Raw genomic sequence first — 20,755 nt, forward strand, 5'->3', positions numbered from 1 at the left:
TGCCTACCGTACAAGCCTGTGAAGGCAGTGCTATGATTTGGGGTTGCTGCAGTTGGTCAGGTCTAGGTTCAGCAACGTTATGTGCCCAAAGAATGAGGTCAGCATCAGGACTACCTGAATATACTGAACAACCAGGTTATTCCATCAATGGATTTTTTCTTCCCTGATGGCACGGGCATATTCCAAGATGACAATGCCAGGATTCATCGGGCTCAAACTGTGAAAGAGTGGTTCAGGGAGCATGAGACATCATTTTTACACATGGATTGGCCACCACAGAGTCCAGACCTGAACCCTATTGACAATCTTTGGGATGTGCTGGAGAAGACTTTGCGCAGTGGTCCAAATCTCCCATCATCAATACAAGATCTTGGGGAAACATCAATGCAACTCTGGACAGAAATAAATGTTGTGACATTGCAGAAGCTTGTGGAAATGATGCCACAGCGAATGCGTGCCGTAATCAAAGCTAAAGGCGGTCCAACCAAATATTACAGTGTGACCTTTTTTTTGGCCAGGCAGTGTAAATTCCCACAAAATGCAAACAGAACAGCCAACAAATCTACGCCATGTGGTTTAGATTATTTGAATACACAATAATCTATTTAGTGACTCCTTGTGCCCTGTCACTGAAAGATACCACTGTATTTGTTGTTGTATATATTGATGCATTGTCCCCTCCCGTCAAAATAGTGGCAATTAAACCGTAGGTAAAGCCTGTAATATATGTTGTGTTTAGTAATTTAAGGGAATTTTAATTTTGTGTGATTACATAGGTTGTTTTTTTGCATGTTTGAATACCAAAATCCACCCCCAGACACATGCCATAACAAAGCCACCAGTCCATTTCACTTAAGCATTCAGGTTTGTACCCTTGGTTCTCATGACCTCATGATATCATGTGTGTGACCTTGGCTTTAGTCTGTTTAAAATGAACATTATCTTAAAGAATAGAAATAGCCAGTTACACTAGAGCTAAGTTTGTTTGTTTGTTTATTAGGATTTTAACATCATGTTTTACTCTTTGGTTACATTCATGACAGAAATAGTAGTTACTCATTACACAAGGTTCATTAGTTCACACAGGGGCGTAACTACAGGGGGGGCAGGGGGTACAGGTGCACTGGGGCCCATGGCAGGGGGGGTCCCTCCACGACCTGCACTCGTCAGGTCGTTATTATTATATTACAATATTTTCGTTATATAACATTAAAATAACTAAAACTGCATTAAAAATACCAGAGCCATTCATATATATATAATGAGATTTGTTGAGGGGGCCCAAAAAATTTTTTTGCACTGGGGCCCATGTGCTCCTAGTTACACCACTGAGTTCACAAGGTTATATTGAACTCAGTCATAGACAATTTTGTATCTCCAATTCACCTCGCTTGCATGTCTTTGGACATGGGGAGAACATGCAAACTCCACACAGAAAGGACACGGACCGCCACACCTGCGGATCAAACCCAGGACCTTCTTGCCGTGACGCGACAGTGCTACCCACTTGGCCACCGTGCCGCCCCCTGGAGTTAAGTAACCTCAGCGTTTTGTAAGAACTGGGCAGTTAGTTGGATGTTATCTCTTACTGGTTGGATGTAAATGCTGTATTTAATCACTATGTCTACTTTAACTATTTTTGTAACTATTACAAACTAATTTAGTAAGAGATCAGCCAAGAACCTTGATACTGTAACTAAATCCTGTGAAAAGAGTACACTTGTTACATAGAATTTTCTATACCCTCACCTCTTTCCTTTACATAATGGTTGCTTTGGTCACATAGCAACTGCTTTTAATGCTGCATTCTGTGCATGTTTAAATTACATACACCATATATAGTCATAGCCAAGAATATCGACACCCTTGCTCATCATATAGAGCACTGCTCCCAGAAATATTATGCAATTACAAATGCTTTAGTATTGGCATATTTATTTATTTTGTTCGCATTGGAACAGCACAAAAACCATGCTATAGTTTCTTTACATCTCTGCTGGAATTTTGGACCACTCTTTATTTTACAGCTGGTCCAGGTCTCTCAGATTTTAAGAGTTCCATCTCTTAAGTGCTGTTTTGAGAGGCGTTTCATACTATTATGATCTGGGATCATTGCTGGCCACTTTCAGCAATGAACTCTCCAGCACTTTGTCATAATCCCTTTTTGGGTGAACTATGCTTTGGGTCTATGTCCCATGACCTTTGACAGAGACCCAACTTCATGACACTGGTCCCTACTTTACGACACATCGGGGGCGGCACGGTGGCTAAGTGGGTAGCACTGTCGCCTCACAGCAAGAAGGTCCTGGGTTCGATCCCCAGGTGGGGCGGTCTGGGTCCTTTCTGTGTGGAGTTTGCATGTTTTCCCTGTGCCTGCGTGGGTTTACTCTGGGTGCTCCGGTTTCCTCCCACAGTCCAAAAACATGCAAGTGAGGTGAATTGGAGATAATAAGTTGTCCATGACTGTGTTTGATATAACCTTGTGAACTAATGAATCTTGTGTAATGAGCAACTACCGTTCCTGTCATGAATGTAACCAAAGGTGTAGAACATGACGTTAAAATCCTAATAAACAAACAAATGACACATCGGTTAAGCTAACGCTGTTTTACCATGTGTCTGCAGGTCAGGTTGACCTTGACATAATTTTTTCTCTTTTTTCATGTCTAGAGAGGTCAGCTACAGTAACTGTAAAATGTACTGTAAACTTCTGAACGACGTAGCACACAATGAACACATAAACATTAAGTGTAATTTTTTTTTTTGTAAATGTGTAAATTTGTAAATTTGTAAATTTTTGTGTAAATGTGCTTACTTGATTTTTTACTATGGTTGAATACAAAAAATGTTTTAAATATTTTGCAGAGAATACGACTGAACATGAAAACACTGCATTAAATTTGGGAAAAATTTACCAACAGAAGCATGGTAAATAGTGATCTCAGTCTTTTGTATCCCAATCTGAAACTATTCATCATAAAGTTTACAGTTAAATCCACAAAAAAAGTTTACAAATCATTGGTTTATGTTTGTATTGCATTTTACCTACTGTCCCAACCTTCTGAAACTAAATTTGCATATTGATATGTTGCACAGCACTTTTTAATAGCTATATGTTTGGGTGCATGAAATACAAAGAGCACACAGAGCAGTATGGGGCAGTGAAGTGTGCACTGTTAAATCTGTGTCATACCCTGAGGGAAAGAAGAATAGCTGTGAATTCATACTACTTAATCCAAATCCAGTTCTGCTGGATGTCATTCAAAGTGACTAAATTACACTGACTGATTTTATCTTTTTTGTGTTTCAATATTTGTCTTATTTACTAACTGGCCTAAAATGTAAATTTAAGAAATGTAAGTCAATTATATGTATATATTTACAAGGAATGTTCAAAAAGTTTCTGCACTTTTGGTTGGAAACAGTAAGGGTGGGAGTACTAGTAATTGGTCGTGTCTGAGAGACTGAGAGGATGTAGCACCATCTGATTTCCACCTTTTTGGACCGCTTAAAGAAGCTTTAAGGGGGAACTTTTTGAAGAACCCTTGTATAAAAATATATATATATATGTATATGAGAGAGAGAGAGAGAGAGAGAGAGAGAGAACATACATATTACACACACCTGATTGGCTGTGTGTATAAAGCAGTGAGGGACTATGGTCAGGCAGGGATTTCTCAATGCTGCTTCAATTACGGTCTCTGATGACAGTATGTGGCTCTTCATAAACTATACTGCGGTCTATGAGACCCTGCCTATAGCTGGTAAAAAAAAACGCCTTTGGCTGCACTCGTGTCAGAGGGTATGGGTCAGTCTATGGTCCTCCTCTCTATACAACTAGATTAAGTAAAAAGAGGAAAATGGGTAAATAGAAAATAAATAAATAACTGGAAAAGTACAAAACTGGCAGAGAGGACATGCTTCTTTAATGTTTTAAGCATTATGTTTTCCACTGCCCTTTAACATCACATAAGCAATGGTCGTGAATGGCTTTAAAGTCTTGGAGGAATAACTTTCTAGGCTTATTTTTGATTTTATGTAGATATGTGCTAGTTTACATTCACAGCATATGAATTAATTTTGTGGGCAGCTAGGCAGAGTACAGAAGGAAACAATAATGTAATCATTTTTAAATTCTGTTTAATACATTGTGTGTTGAGCGTGGTACAGAGGTCTGCGTATGTCTGTGTTTTTTGTGAGTGGCAGGGAGACTGTGTGGTGGTTACATTAGGAAGCAGACTGAAATATCTGCAGTATTGCACTTTGCCACACACCAACACAAATGCAGACGCACATCACTATGTTTGATAAGGATGAGAGTGAATCAGAAACCATTCGGCTCGAAAAAAAGCTGAATGTGGGGGTGAAACGAAAAAAAAAAAACCCTAGTATGAATCAGAGAGAATATGTAAAGAGCTGGATGGGAGACGACAGTAGCCTATTAAAGTGTGATTACCCAGAAAGAGTTTGGATAGCCAAGGACATGCTTTCAGACGTGCTTTCAGTCTAAACAGTTAACACAGTTGAATGTTAAGTAATTCAGAAAGCAAGTGATTCATGGGTGCAAATGACTCATTAGCATTTAAGTCACATAAGCACCAGCATTAACAGCCACCACCAACCAAATGTGACTAAATGCCCCTTTTGTGCACCTTTTATCAGTCGGTGGTGGCCAGTGCTCTTTTCTTTGGAGTGGTTTGCTGGGGTGAGAGTGCTAGAACAATGGACACAAACCGAATAAACAAACAGATCAAAAAGGCCAGCTCCATAGTGGGGTCTGAACAGGACTCAGTTCAGCAGGTAGCAGAGTTAAGAATGCTCACAAAGCTTAACTCAATTATCAAAAACCATTCACACCCACTTCACTCCCTGGAGGTGTTTCGACAGAGCACCTTCAGTCACAGACTGATTCCTCCTAAATGCAGGACTGAACGTTACAGAAAATCCTTTCTTATAACTGCTATCAGACTGTTTAACAGTTCACAATAATTCAAATAAATCATTTATAAGAAATACTTACTTCTGTATGCTATGCATGCACCATAAAAAGTTTACATGTATATAGTACCATACTGTACATTTTTATCTTATTGCTTGTTTTTGCACTGTAAGTTAATGTTGTATGTATACAAGAAGTTGTTGTTGACTGTTGTCTGAGCTGCTGTAACAAAGAAATTTCCTGCAAAGGATCAATAAAGAATCTATCTATCTATCTAAATGTGGCTGTGGTGGCAAGTGACATGCACACGCAGAGCCAGTTCCTGACCTAGATGGTATAGGTAGTTGGCTATGATAGCAACTGGAGTGAATAGTGTCGTTCCTGCAAGATTAGCTGGTTTGTGAATCTCTGAAACTGCTGATCCCCTGGGAGTTTACACAGAATGTCCACAGATCTGTTTTCCTCAGTTCTGTGGACATTCTGATGAGAATAGCAAGACTGGGTTCAACTGACAGAAAGGCTAGGGTTACTCAAAATGTCAACATGGACAACATATCAAACCTTAAGGTGGATGGACTAGAACAGCAGAAGACCACATCAGGTTCCATTTCTGTCAGTCAAGGAGAGGAATATGAGGCTATGTGGGGACAAGCTTATTGATCCAGAGAGTTCAAGACAGATACCTTTCAGACAGTTGTCTGTTAAATTTTAATTTCAAGTTTGGTCTGACATGCAGAATCTGGCTGATACCTTAGGTTAAGGAGTTTTCTTTTGTTATAGCCTGGTTTTCAATCAGCTCAAATGCTTCCACATCACTTCACTGCTGCGCTCTGTGCCCGTAGTGTTCTGTAGCAATTTAAAGCAACAATGCTTATTTACAAAGCCATGAACGGACCAGTCCCAACCTACCTCAGAGAACTTATCAAACCCTGTTTTGTATTTTGTACCCTTCAAGCCACAAATCTGGCTTGTCTTGATCCACCAACCAGAATTTGAGGAGGACAAGTATCAAGGTTTTTCCCTGTACTAGCTTCCCCTGTCTGTTTGAACAGCTGAGCCTTTTAAAGACGACTAAAGACCCCCTTATTTATTAAGCGATTAAATAGAAAGAATGGGTTCTGTTACCTAGACTTTTGTTCTAACAGGGTTTTTAGACTGTTGTGCATTTGTACTTTGGTAAGGAAATATCTACTGCAAAATCGCTCTGGTAAAGAGCATCTGCTATAGCGTAAGTGCTGTACATGTATTGTAAAATGTTTTAGTGTCATTGTAGTTTGGCATTTACTTCCTATTTATATGTGAATTTCCTCTTATCTAACTAGGGATGCAAATTTTGCCAGTTTTTTTTAACTGATTGTCAAGCTTATAGCTGTAGTGAACAGTTCATTACAAATGCTCACTAAACATGCTAATAAAAAATAGAGATGCATTGTAATAAAGCTTTTTCTGACAACAACATAAGGGCAGTTGTAGCCTTGTGGTTAAAGTACTGGACTAGTAATCAAAAGGTCACTGGTTCAAGCCCTACCACTGCCAGGTTGCCACTGCCAGGCCCTTGAGCAAGGCCCTTAACGCTCAATTGCTTAATGTCACAGTACTGTAAGTCACTTTGGATAAAAGCATCTGCTAAATGTAAGTGTAGTTATGATAAAATTATTAGCAGAGTTGTACCTTTATTTTGGGACATGATGCTAAATATCCACATCATTTTAGTAAAAATGTTTTAGTAAAAAAAACTGTTTAATAGTTCTGCTATTCCTGATTAAAATAGAATTATGCATTTAAAAAGCTTTTCTTGTTCAGATTAAAATCTTGAGGATCAAAAGCAGGCATGGTGGCAGTGGGTAGCACTGTCACCTCACAGCAAGAAGGTCCTGGGTTTGATCCCCAGGTGGAGCTGTCTGGGTCGTTTCTGTGTGGAGTTTGCATGTTCTCCCCGTGTCCATGTGGCTTTCCTCTAGGAGCTCCGGTTTCCTCACATAGTCCAAAGACGTGCAAGTGAGGTGAATTGGAGATACAAAATTGTCCATGACTGTGTTCGATATAACCTTGTGAACTGATGAATCTTGTGTAACGAGTAACTACCGTTCCTGTCATGAATGTAACCAAAGTGTAAAACATGATGTTAAAATTACTTTACAGAATGTAGCAGCATTTTCCATTGAAACCAAGAGTTAGCTGTTAAAAAATTAATTTAAGTTAAAAAAAAAATGTTTTACACCAAACAACATTAACAATTACCTATTTTTGGTTAATTGGTTATTCATTGTCATCCCTACATCCCTAACTACTAAAACAGACCACTTGCTGGAGTGGCTGTGCTTAATTGCCCATAGATATGACTAAGTAACTAGGTGAGTGATAAACAATGACAAAATTACAGCAGTTATGGTTTAGAGCTGGTTGATAAAAATCCAAGAGCAAGTAACACTGTATCAGATTTTGCATATGTTTAATCATTTAAAAATTATATACTTCTGACCCTAAATTTATTGATGTATTTCATGCTCTGACTGAGTGACAGGTTGACTGATATTACACTGACCATACAAGTTGACATGAATTATACAAAAGGAACATGTCATGATGCTGGCAAGGTTTTACATTCCTAGCTTTCTGAGAAGCAGCAGTACAGATGTCAATATTGTTTTGGTAATCAGTATCACACTGTACATTTGATTAAAATACTGGTGCTATGACATCTGTATTACTTCAAAAATGACAAAAATGTGGAACCAAGACTACTAATATAGAAGTTGGGCTGTGTTCACAAGGACTTTATTGACCGAAAAACTTACAGTAGCAATTAATTTCAGTGAGAGTAATGCATTGATGGACTGCATGCACTGACTAAGCAATTTCCCTCCACACATCATCAGTCCATGACAACAACAACAACAGCATTTTCAAGCATCTTTGGCTGTGTCCTAATCCACTAAATAGGCATTAATATATATATATTTCTGCCCTCTTTCTTCTCCTCCCTTATGGCACATCAACAGTACTAATTATTATTCAAATTGCAGCTGCTGTGTTCTTGTACATGTACAGACGTAACCCAGAGCAGGAGTGTGTGTCTCAGGATCGGACCTGTACAAGCTGTATCAGCAGGGCAGGGCTGGCAGAATGTCACGCTCAGTTTCTGAATGTCTGTAAAGGGTGTGAATGGACAAGTGGGTGTGGGTGTGTCCTCCTGGGTTGACTATCAGTGACGTGTAGAGGGTACAGGCGTTAGGTGGTGGGTGATCAGTTTGTGTAAGAAAAGTTATATGGATTTGTCTATGTACATTTGTAAGCACTCACAGACATTTACAACATGGACATTTCTGGGCATGTTAGCTTTACCTCATGCAAACCTGAGGCAATGTGCTATCTTGCGTGCAATCACTGGCTTGTTTGCAATCTTTTCTCCTCACAGTGTTGTTGAGATTCTTTATTCAGTTTTTTACTGATCTCATTTCTACTGAGTTATGATGCAAATAGAAATGTAAATTCTTAGATGCTTCTGTAGTTTTAGGCATACCTGTCAAGTCATACCTGTCAAGTCCCTCATGTGAGACCTTTTTTTTGGTGATGGTGGTGATGTAATATTTGCTGACACATGGGTATCTTTTTACCACAAAATATCCACTTGAAGGTGAAGCCCGTAGGTTTGAGGCTGCCGTACCAACAATGCTGTTTTTGTTGGATGTGATGGGAGTCTGCAGTGATTGCACTCACATGGTCTAGAACTCAACAATAGAATTTTTTTACTACCACAGACTGAAATGAAAGGTTAATTAAATAACTATATTTACAATTTATTCCTACATATCCTTTAGGCCACTTAATGAGGATGGGACCCTGCTGTTGCCCTTGCCTTGGACATTGTGTTTCAAACCCTTGTCTAGTACACAATATAATAACCACACCAAGAAAGAATATGATGACTGATACACCCAGTGCACTGCTGAAATGCAAATAAACAGTGATGGCCAGCTTTATAATTTTGTAATTATTAAAAGAGGAAAGCAAACTACACAATTATACAATACAGAACACACACACATGATTAATGTACAAGAAAATAAAAAAAGTTAACATCTCCACCTTCATAACATGATTTATGCTGTATATAGAAGATTAGGCAATTTGGAAATACCTCTATATCCTAACTTTATCCTTTAATTATTAATCATCAACTGCTAACATGCTGTGTCACGAACACATGTAAACAAGAGCCAGCTTTCAGCATTTAGTGTTGGTCTTCATTGATTTAACATATTCATGTATTAATGTATTTTAATGGTGATGCTGGCATGTGCATCTGTTCATGTATTAGTCTTTAACCATTGTCTACTTTTTAGTTCACTTGTTTAATGTGTACAACTTTCTTAAGTTCTCCCCTCCATTAATGTCAAGCCATTCTTGTCCCTGTTCCTTGTTAACCTTAAGCTTTTTTGTCTTGTGTTACTGATCTGGTGGTTGGGACCTGTGTCTCTGTGTCATATTTTGAATATGGATCTGCAGGTGATTATTCTGACTGCCTGTGATTTGGCTCTTACCATGGCGATATGATGATATGTACCGACTAATATTAGCATGTATATCAATAAGAGATTTGGTCTACTTTTTATAACCTGATATTAACATTGATCAAAAAGCAATGAGGTAAACCATTACAAACGAAGTGCTGCTTATGTCCACTGGGCTGACTAGTTTTTGCAATTACTTTAAGAGAATACAGAGGAGACTGAGAGTTAATTAATCTAGGAAACAAGGTCTGACATTGATCTAGCACTGAACAGAAAATTAAAACACAAGCATAACCTCTCTACCATTGTACAAACATACATACTAACCATGATATATAACATTACCATAATGTAAAATTACGGATTATGGATTCTGGCCGGATTGCCCACATCTAACCTTATAACGGTAATCAAGTACTAGGCAGTGATAGCTCAGTGGTTAGGGTACTGGACTATGAATCAGAGGGTTGCCGGTTCAAGCCCCACCACTGCCAAGTTGCCCTTAACCCCCAAATGCTCAAAATCGTGTTCAGTCATAATCAGAATCAGAATCAGCTTTATTCGCCAAGTATGTTTACACACACAAGGAATTTGTTTCCGGCTGTTGTTAGCTCTCTACAATTTACAAACAACACAATATACAGACAAGACTATGTAGACTCTCTACAATTTACAAACAATACAATATACAGACAAGACTATGTAGACTCTCTACAATTTACAAACAATACAATATACAGACAAGACTATGTAGACTCTCTACAATTTACAAAAAATACAATATACAGACAAGACTATGTAGACAATGTACAAATTTACATGTTCAGCATAATTTGCATATGTACAGAAAATATAAAAATAGTGTAAAATAAATAGTTGAGTAAGGTAAGATGCAGTAATTGTAAGTCGCTTTGGACAAAAATGTCTGCTAAATACCGAAAAATTTAAATGTACTAGCCTACAATAAATATGATATTGCAAATCTCCCACACTTGTGCTGCTTTATCTACAAGTAGAACTTGTAAAAATAAATTTAGATGTATAGTTTGTGAAAAACTCTTATACAGAGGAACAAATATGCTTGAAATAAACCAGATATTCTGCTTATATTGCTGGTGAATATCCATCCAACTGGAAATTCTTGATTGTCCTAAACCAACAGTAGTTTATTTGATATTGCTATGTTTACATGACTTTATTTTGGTATTGGAAGCTGATTTACTAATCAGCTTGCAATTGTCAAACATGCAAATCAAATTTTACTACTAAAGTTTCTATTGACATTGAAAACAGGTCGGCTAGGTAACTGCTCAAAAATTAAATTCCACTTTTCTGTGGATCCACTGATAATCTGGATGTCAGATATAATAAGCTTAAAGTTGTGGACCTTAAAAAGTGATATCACAGTTGAGCTCTTTAATTTTTACTCTTTACAAGAACATCTTGGTAAGTCTGTTTTAAATTTAAAAAACGTTTGTGCTGTGATGTATGAAAAACAATGTTTTTGAGTTCAGGGAATCCTTAAATGCACATTTATTATAGAAGACCACTCTGTTTCTGAGGTCTCTTCCCATAAACGAACCTCTGTATGCACCCTGGTGCAAGTCCAATAGCCCTACTATTGAGTTATCTGTATTGTGATGTGTGCATTAAAATGCCTTGGAGAGAGAAATCATCGTTTTGTACGAACTCTAAAATGTGAGGAAAGGGAAGACAATGGTATTATTATGAATTCTGTGAAAGTGGCTGTATGTTTCTGTGAAATAAGAATAAACCAGGTTATGCATTTTAGGTGTCGGCTTTATTTGATTTTATTTAGTTTATAGAAGTTATAAAACATTCTGTAACAAAAAGCTGCGAGTTAACAGGACGCAAGTGCAAAACATGGTGTTTTATTAACAAAAACAAGGGAAAATGCAGGAAAACTATACGCAGGACTAAGACTATGTGTGTAACAATATTAGTTAACAAATCTTAGCAACAACAATTCTTAAATAAAAGAAACTCAACAATTCTTAGACTCTAGATCAACAGATTAATATTTAATGGACAACCAGAATAATTCTTAATGAGCACTGGAAGGCTGTGAACACTAAGGGAACACAGAGGGAACAAGAAGCAGGACACACGGACTAACACTAAGCAGGCAGATAAACAAGAATACAAAGACATGCAGAACTAACCCATGCTAATGCTAACGCTACTGACACAGAAACACAGTCCCTAAACTACACTAACAAAGCTCCAACCAACAGGAAGTACTATCCCTATGCTTTGTGTTGGGTATTTTAAGTGTCTGTATACTTATGGAGCTGGACTTTTTGACCATTAAGCTAAGTGTACTATTTTTGCAATGTACACAGGATCCACAGACTCCTTACTTTCTTGATCTAGCTAACGCTAACACTAACTACTAAAAAACTAAAATGAGGTCCTTAATCTAATCTTACCTGGAGCTTTAAACAAACAGGAGGAGCAAATCCCTATGCTGATGGCTAACCCCAACTAGAAAGAGCTCCTTAAACTAATCTTACCTGAAGCTTCAAACAAACAGGAGGAGCAGAATCCTGTGCTAATGGCTAACACTATGCTAACACTAACTACAAAAAAACTAGGGAGAGGCCCCTACACTAATCCTCCCTTAATAAACAACTAAAAGGCATAAATACACAGGACAAGACCAAGGACAGAAACCATGACAGAAACAACCACTAGAGCTAGAGCATCTGTTGCAAACAGCAAGAACAACAAACATAACTAGAATGACAGAGGCTACTATTTACACAGAGCAATGATTAACAAAAGAGGAACAGCTGTGGGTCATGAGTCTGGGAACCAATGAAAGGGAAGGGGCAGAGACAGAGGGGGTATGAGACATTAACAAAAATAAAAAGTTCATGAGCACAGTGACTGGGAGGGACTGAAAATGTTACATATACACCTGTTGTGCACAAACTAACAGATGTAGTGCTAAAGTTCTCCTTGTTCCTTCATATGGTTTAATGAGTCAACTCTCTTGATCAAGATTGCAGTCAGTTTAAAAGTAGGGATTGTTCTGGCAGGTGCAAGCAGTCTAATTTACATTTTCAGCATTTAGCAGACGCCTTTATCCAAAGCGACTTACATTACAGTCTGAGCAACTGAGGGTTAAGGGCCTTGCTCAAGGGCCCAACAGCAGCAACCTAGCAGTGGTGGGGCTTGAACCAGCAACCTTTGGATTACTAGTCCTGTGCCTTAACCACTAGGCTACGGCTTGCCTAATACACTAGTTTGAGCATCAGCATTGCCACCAGCCTGGTCGGTACACTTAACAGACACAATTGGTCATATTTGACGGAGGAAAGGTTATAAGGGGGATTGACCTCCTTGCCAGTTCAACAGAATTCGCTGTCTAGTTAAGGCACCAGCACAAGTAGTAAAGAAATACAGACCCTCTAGCGTGACCCTACATAGTAATCTATTAGTGCTAGAAACCAAATATGAATCCTACCTAATATGGATGTTTGTGTAGGTAATGTGCCCTTAAACTGATGAAATGCGAATTGTCAGGGTGTTTGGCTAATACTAACCAGGTTCTCCTTGCTTGTTTCTATGGAAACTCGTTGGCAGGCGTTCTCTCATCCTCCTAGACCGCAATCATCTCACAGGGTGTATGTGTGCCATTGTGATCCCTTAGTTTGCCTTTGTGATTGTCTACTCTATTAATTTTTGGTCATTTGTCCCTTAGATATTTTACCTTGATGAATCATTTTTGATTTATAAATAAACAAGCTTCTGTCACAACTCTGTAATCTGCATTGCACTGGTTTTACTGACATGCAATCAGTACCACACTACCAGCACTATGCTTGACAGTAGGTACAGTGTTGTTGGTTTTCACTGCTTCTCTGTTTCTCTCACATATGCTCAGTGGTTGTTTTCTTAGGCTACAAAACTCTCTGAGTGCTTTTGTAGGTCTATGTAATGATAACCCCCAATTTAGCTTACTCATACACAACAAGGTTGATAACACAGCTGAGATTCAAACTTAAGAGCTTGAGATCTCAGTGGCAGTGGGCTAGTACATTAGACTGCTGTGCCACCTGAGTGCCCGGGAGCAATTTAAAGCAGCCAGTGAATCTTCTCTATGTTTATATATGATTTATATATGGTTATTATAATAAATGGGCTTTAATGGGTAGCGCTGTTGCATTCAGCAAGAATAGCCTGGGTTTGATTCTATAGCCAGGCAGCCAGGATTCTTTCTGTATAGAGTTTGCATGTTCTCCCTGTGTCTGCATTGGTGTTCTCTGTGAGCTCCGGTTTCCTCCCACAAGCCCAAAAACATGCAGCCAGGCCGACTGGAGCTACTAAAATTGCCCAAAAGTGTAGTGTGAATGTGTGTGTTTGCCCTGTGATGGACTGCCGACCTGTCCTGTATGTTTCCTGCCTCTCGCCCAATGAATCGGACCCACCGCAACCCTGACCTGGAAAAAGCAGTGGTAAAACAGTCAGTGAATGAATGGGTTTTAAATGCAGATAATTTTTAATGTTAAATTAAGTGGGAAATTAATGTGACCTTTAAAATACTGGGAATTAGTGATCAAGTTCTTGTTTTCTTTTATAAACTTCGTTTGTCACAATACTGTCTTTAAAAAATAGCTAACATTTAATTTTTCACTCATGACAGCAGATCTGCATTGTTTGTCTTAACTTTCACCTTTATCCGGTCGAAATTTTTTAACAGCTTTTGTCTCTGAATAAAAATTCTGCCTCCACAGGCAGCTGCCTGTTTAATAGAGTGTGCTGGGAATAATAATAAATATTTCCAATGTAAAGTTGTTTCCCGTTTTTAGTTTGCTCACATCCCACCAGTATTTACCCAGTCTCTTTGGCACCAGTTGAAGTTTTAATTGATGAATGGTATGTTCCTTCCTCTCACTGCCTCGCTTTCTCTTTTGCTGTACAGGCCTGAGACGCAGCAGAAAGTCCCATCCGCTCCCCCTCCTCCTCCCCCTCCTCCCCCTCCTCCACCTCCACCACCAGAGCCAGTGGCCCCACCAGAGCCAGAGGAGGAGATTTTGGGCTCAGATGATGAGGAGCAGGAGGACCCGGCAGACTACTGCAAAGGTACCAACACACCCCCTTTCTCTGTTTTGGGAGCTCAGAGGTTAAGGAACTGGACTAGTAATCAGAAGGTCGCTGGTTTAAGCTCCATTATTGCCAAGTTGCCAAGCAAGACCCTTAACGCTCAATTGCTTGAATTGTATTCATTAAGAATTGTAAGTCGCTTTGGATAAAAGCATTGCTAAATGACGCAAATGTAAAAGCAAAAGCTACAATCAATGCGTATGTAGTTTATTGTATGTAGGATTGCAAGAAATGTTGTGTGTACCCTTTAAAATTACCCTTGTTTTTAAATCAATTATGAAAAAAACTTAATATTTGGTCAGGTCACAGTAACTGACACACACTTGTATAAAAAAATTGCGACAGTGCCCTGTAACTAATGCATAAAATACTAGCGTTGAATATTACAGTCTACTGTTCTTAATAAATAATTTACAGTTTAGGACTCTAGATGTACACACGGCTTATTAAACCCTGAAATACCAGTTTAGAAATTCTACCATAAGATTTTAAAACAATGCTTAGGACAAGATTCAGGACAATTTTCCAATGTCTGAAAGTCATGGTCATGGTAGTGCAGTGGTAGTTCAATCAATGGCAGTTGTTCAAGGGGGAGGTTTGCCGGACGGGACCTCATCCTTGATGCAATTACCACCTCTGCTGGCTGATTGATGGCACCTGCACAGAGTCGAGGGATAATGTGTGATCAGGGTGTGGCTCTCTGTATACACTGATCCGCATATGAACTCACCTCGCGCAGGTAAAAAGATGCAGTCGGCTACTACACACGTGTCCGAGGGGGCGTGTGTCAGTCTCGGCTCTCCTCAAACAGGGTGGAGATCAACATCAGTAGAGAGGAAGCACAATGCAGTCGGGTAATTGGATATGACTACATTGGGAGGAAAATTGGGGAAAATGCAAAAAAAAAATCCTGCATAATGTGTAGGCTTTTTTGATTAGCTTTACTGCTAGACCTATATAATCAACTCTTCTGTCAAACAGAAGTAGGTAAAGCATTTCTTTTTAAATTTTAGTGACTTTTACTGTATGTAAACTAGACTTTAATAGATTTTTTTATTAGTTAATACATTTCACAGTGAAAAAAACTAACCAGGTACTTAAAGCATTGCCTTTAATGTAGGTATAGACTCTAGAGTGCAAGACGAAAACCCTAAAATAAACATTCTATGTTTAAATAGTAATTAACAGTTTAGTTTTTTTCTCTCTCTCTGTTCTAGGAGGGTACCATCCGGTAAAGATAGGGGACCTGTTTAATGGAAGATACCACGTGATCCGAAAGCTTGGCTGGGGCCACTTCTCTACTGTTTGGCTATGCTGGGATATACAGTGAGTCACCACTGCACCATCATGCAAAATGACACCTGGGAAGACATGCATACATGCATTCTTACCTGAACACACACACATACAGGTTTTATGACAGTATCTGTATCCTAGTATCGAATTTCAAGTCCACTATCAGTTTAAAAATCTGCCTGTAATTCAATTACACTAATAGCTCATATGTCAGCCTGGAAACTTAGCACTCAGCACAGTAGTTTTAGTGCAGCAATTATCCACCTCACAAGCATCTGCTCACCTGGGAGATTATCACAACCCACAGACTCAACAAAACCAATACACACCAACAGCAAGCAACACACAATCAAAGCATAATCTCCAACCAGTTATGAATCAACAGTGGTTTCAGTAATGTCCAGTAGTGGCAAGCTACTTTAAAATGTAGCCATCTAATTGAATCAGAGTGTTGTAAAACTATCTTGACCACCAAAATGGTATAAATGTAGCACAGAATCTTAGACACATATGAAAGTCTTTATTCTGTCATTTTATCATGGTCAAAATTCACGTCGAATTTATTTGTATAGTGCTTTTTACAATAGACATTGTCTCAAAGCAACAGTGTAGCATTTCCTTTAAGTTTTCTGAAAATCGACTGGCTGCTAGCATTACACTACCTCAGCCTAACCTTAGTTCAGCCTCAGGTTAAATGTCAGACATCTGTGGGCATGCTCCATTTACCTGTGCCAGCTTGCAGATGCTTTTGTAGCCTCTCATAAAATAAATACAACCCATGCCATCATAGCACAACATGCACAGACACTGGAGTGCACCATGTAGTTTCAGAATGGCATTAACTCAAAAATGCTATGTAAGAAGATGAAGAAAGACTTTTGTATTATGACCTAGACTTTTTATTTAATCTTAATGAATATGTATTTATTTAAAAAAAACATTTGAGGCTCCCAAATGGCATGACATGAAAAAGTGTCACAGCTTCTGTGACTTTACAGCAGCTGAAGCTGATTAAAACTCCACTAGTGACCTTCTGTTACCTTATCTGTCATTCAGGCAGTGGCCTCCAATCTTTTTGAGCATGTGTGACTTGTAGAGGGAAATTGAAGTTCAATGAGTAAAATGTGAGGGTTTTGTGCCTCTTTTTGTATGACCTTTAAATGATAAATAATAACCTAATATCAGGACTTGGGTTCAATGTCTCCCTTCAATCTCTCCATTGCCTATTTTCTTTAGTCACTACAACTTCCTCCCACCTTCCAAAAAAGCAGCAAGAAACATATTTAAATGCATGAGGTGAATTGTGTTCTCCCCAATGCAGCAGGTGCATTTGCTACTCCTAAATGCAGCTGGTGAACTGGCTTCTCCTGAATAAATGCATGTGGCTACTTCTTAATGTAGGTAAATGTGTGAGTGTGTAGCTCTGCCATGGACTGGCAGCTTATCCAGGGTGTATATTCCTGCCTTGCTTTTAGTATTTTCAGTCAAAATCAATGGAGCCCAGGTGGCGCAGTGGGATATTCCACTAGCACACCACCTGATTCTGAACACCCCGGTTTGAGTATCAGTTTTGCTACCGGTCGGCTGGGCGCCATCTATCAGGCACAATTGGCAGTGCCTGTAACAAAAAAATTATTGGCCACCAAGTCTGCTCTGTGGGAAAAGACCAGACTAAGTAAGTGGGGTATTCAAATGATGTGCAAGGACCCTGATTAGCAGGCCGAGGCACCTGTGCAGAAGTGCATAAGCCTTATGTGCGAATCCAGCGAGGCACAGGCGAAAAAGAGGGGGTTGAGAGACTCCTGTTGGACGGGGCATGGAGCAGGCAAATATACCCTCCTTGAACACAATCAGGATCTCCAACAGCAGAAAACAAATTGGCTACGCTAAATTGAAAGAAAAATGCATAAATAAATAGAAAAAAAATCACTAAGTCAGTGAATATTGATTTATTCATTGTCTTCATCACCAGTTATCTTTAGTAACATATTTTTAACAGGGCTGTTAACCACTTACTCATACATATGGGCAATTTATAGTAGCCGTCTAGACCTTCTGCATATTTTTGGGAGGTGGGTGAAAACTGGACTACCTGAAAAAACCCCAAACAAACATAGGAACAATGCCTATCCTCTGACAGACAATGATCATAGGCAGTTAATTGGTTCAATTCCAAGCCCCCTGGCATCTGAAATATCTGAATGTGACCTATAATTTTCCCTGCAAATTTAAAGTTTAAACAGTTTAATCTATGGTACAAATCACACTTTAAGACTATACAGTAAAAAAACTATGTTTTATTTCTCTTGTTAAATGTGATACATGGTATAGGACAAAAGTACTGCATTATATGTGTGCAAAATTAGAGTGTGCTGTATGTTTGTAGCTACAGGCAGTTTAGTTCCGTTTACCATGTGATTCAGTTTGAAGCCAAAAAACACATATGGACACACACACACACACACACACTGACACTTTCTCTTGCTCAGTCCAGCAGCCCCACTTCATCAGCAGATTTTGTGTTGTGTTCACAGAGGAAAGCGTTTTGTGGCGATGAAGGTGGTGAAGAGTGCACAGCACTACACAGAGACAGCACTAGATGAGATTAAACTACTGCGATGTGTGAGTAAAACGGTCCGAAGGACAAAAATGCAGTACACACAGAATGTTACTGCATCCTTTCAGTTTGTTCAAACCCACACTCTACTTTATATACTGGTACAGAAATCATTTTCATTAAGCTAATGCAGCCGGTGTCAGATGACAGGTTTCAAGACATGCCATGTGTGTTATCAAGACATTCTAAAGGTTGATTCCATTTAATCTCGAGAGTGTGTGGTAACTGTACACCCCTCTCTCCATCAGGTACGCGAGAGTGACCCCACTGATCCCAATAAAGACATGGTGGTTCAGCTCATAGATGACTTTAAGATCTCCGGGATCAACGGGATTCGTATCCTCCACATTGTGTATGACTGGGTGTTTGGGTATTTTCTAGACGTATAAGCATGTCATCATGTTATTTCACATGACTTAACCTCTCAGATGTGTGTATGGTGTTTGAAGTTTTGGGCCACCATCTCCTGAAGTGGATCATCAAGTCGAACTATCAGGGCCTACCTTTACAGTGTGTCAAGAGCATCATTAGACAGGTACAGACACCTGCATACATAATAAATTGGGAGTGTGTGATGGCTTGCCTTGGATTGGGGTCTTGTCAGGAGGGTATTTCTTTTTTTTGTACCTAGTGTTTCCTAATGTTGATCACCAGAGTCACACAGAATAAAGCACTCAGTGAAAATGAATAAATTATGAAATCTATTATTTACACTATATTATATAGAACATTTAAAAGTTGATAGTGGCGAAACAGCATAATGTTAATAATATTTTATAAAGGTAGCCTAATTATTGTTTGGGATACCTAATTGTCAAATTGAAAGACACATGGTTTTATCATGGCTAAATATGATAATTAATTTTAGCTTAATTTTAGTTAATCATGTCATGCACATTTTTATCAAGTAAATAGCCAGTGTGTCGATTCTGTCATGTCTTGGACATTATTTAAATTAGAAGGCATAAATATAAGTGGCTGGAAATGGTCTGTCCATCTAAGACCAGACTCCAGACAGAATTTTATGGCTTTTGTAGCCTTTGTAGTCTTTTGATTTAAAAAAATTGGTTGAAATTTCCCCCGGGGTCTCATTTTTAAAATAAAATAGTGTCTATTACTATTTCAAAGACACAGCCTTTCTCTCTGCATCAGGATGACAGCAATATAAATCCCAGCTGTTGTTCTGAATCATTCCAGTGATTGTCCAGTGATTCATACTTGTTATGTTTTTTGATTTGCAGGTCTTGCAGGGTTTAGATTACCTCCACACTAAGTGCAAGATCATCCACACAGACATCAAGCCGGAGAACATCCTGATGTGTGTGGATGATGCCTTTGTGAGACGTATGGCTGTGGAGGCCACTGAGTGGCAGAAAGCAGGGGCGCCCCCTCCTTCTGGTTCTGCAGGTACATATTAGTCACCATAGTTGGTTCTTTACATAAACATAATGTAGTGTGTTATTTTAGATCTCTCTAGCTTCTTCTGCTGACTTAGCGATTTAAAATTTAAATTGGTGGCAGAAATTATTAAAATTCCAAGACTTACATGAACTTCATGTTTCTTACATGCACTCTATGTCTTGTAACTGTATTTTCACCCCAAATGTTTTTCCCTTATTTCATTTATTGCATATTTTACCAGCACAAGAGTTTTTGGTCTGTTAAAACTAAGTCAACATTTACGTTTAATGTTATTTAGTTCCGTTTGACAAAAAAAACCCTTCAAAATAGAGCTAACAGCGAAGATAACCGGTTACAAAAGCAGCGACCGCTGTTATAGGACGTGTTTGTGTTCAATACTCTGTTCAGTGTCGATACAAGTGATTCAGCAGTCGACTCATTTTAAGCTTCTTTTCTCAGTTATCTCTCCGTTTTTACTGTTATAATGAATGTTGCGGTTGTAAATAAACACCAACTACTACAGAACATTTTGTGTGACTCGCTTACATTATAAAGCTCAGGCTTAATTATACTGGTTATTACCACAGAGCGGGAGCCGACTCAGAGTCGTTTACGATTTACCGAGGTGAACCACGAATGTACGTGCTGATAGAATCGGCTCAGATGGGATCGGACTGTATTATCCTTTTAAAGTAAATATTTCAATCAGCAGAATCGCATCGCATGTATGATGTGCACCACGTTAATTACGTGCGTTTATTAATGAACGTTAACGTTAGCTTGTCAGAAGCTTTCTCAATGATGCTGTGAGGTGTTTTTTTTTTTTTTTACAATTAGTGATGGCAACCCAAGCAACTG

The 20,755-nt window shown here is 38.8% G+C and overlaps 1 protein-coding gene across 7 annotated transcripts in view; it reads left to right on the plus strand.

Annotated features, from left to right (window-relative positions):
- Positions 1-20,755, plus strand: part of srpk2 (SRSF protein kinase 2) — an 89,673-nt gene that overhangs the window by 48,001 nt on the left and 20,917 nt on the right. For all 7 annotated transcript variants that reach the window (XM_062992866.1, XM_062992858.1, XM_062992853.1 and 4 more), the window contains 6 exons: positions 14,402-14,562; positions 15,801-15,909; positions 18,414-18,501; positions 18,745-18,832; positions 18,925-19,031; positions 19,738-19,903. In XM_062992866.1, coding sequence (XP_062848936.1) covers positions 14,402-14,562; positions 15,801-15,909; positions 18,414-18,501; positions 18,745-18,832; positions 18,925-19,031; positions 19,738-19,903 — 719 coding nt within the window. The remainder of the gene's footprint in view (positions 1-14,401; positions 14,563-15,800; positions 15,910-18,413; positions 18,502-18,744; positions 18,833-18,924; positions 19,032-19,737; positions 19,904-20,755) is intronic.

The sequence above is a fragment of the Trichomycterus rosablanca genome, chromosome 1 (assembly GCF_030014385.1).
Source record: "Trichomycterus rosablanca isolate fTriRos1 chromosome 1, fTriRos1.hap1, whole genome shotgun sequence".
Taxonomy (NCBI): domain Eukaryota; kingdom Metazoa; phylum Chordata; class Actinopteri; order Siluriformes; family Trichomycteridae; genus Trichomycterus; species Trichomycterus rosablanca.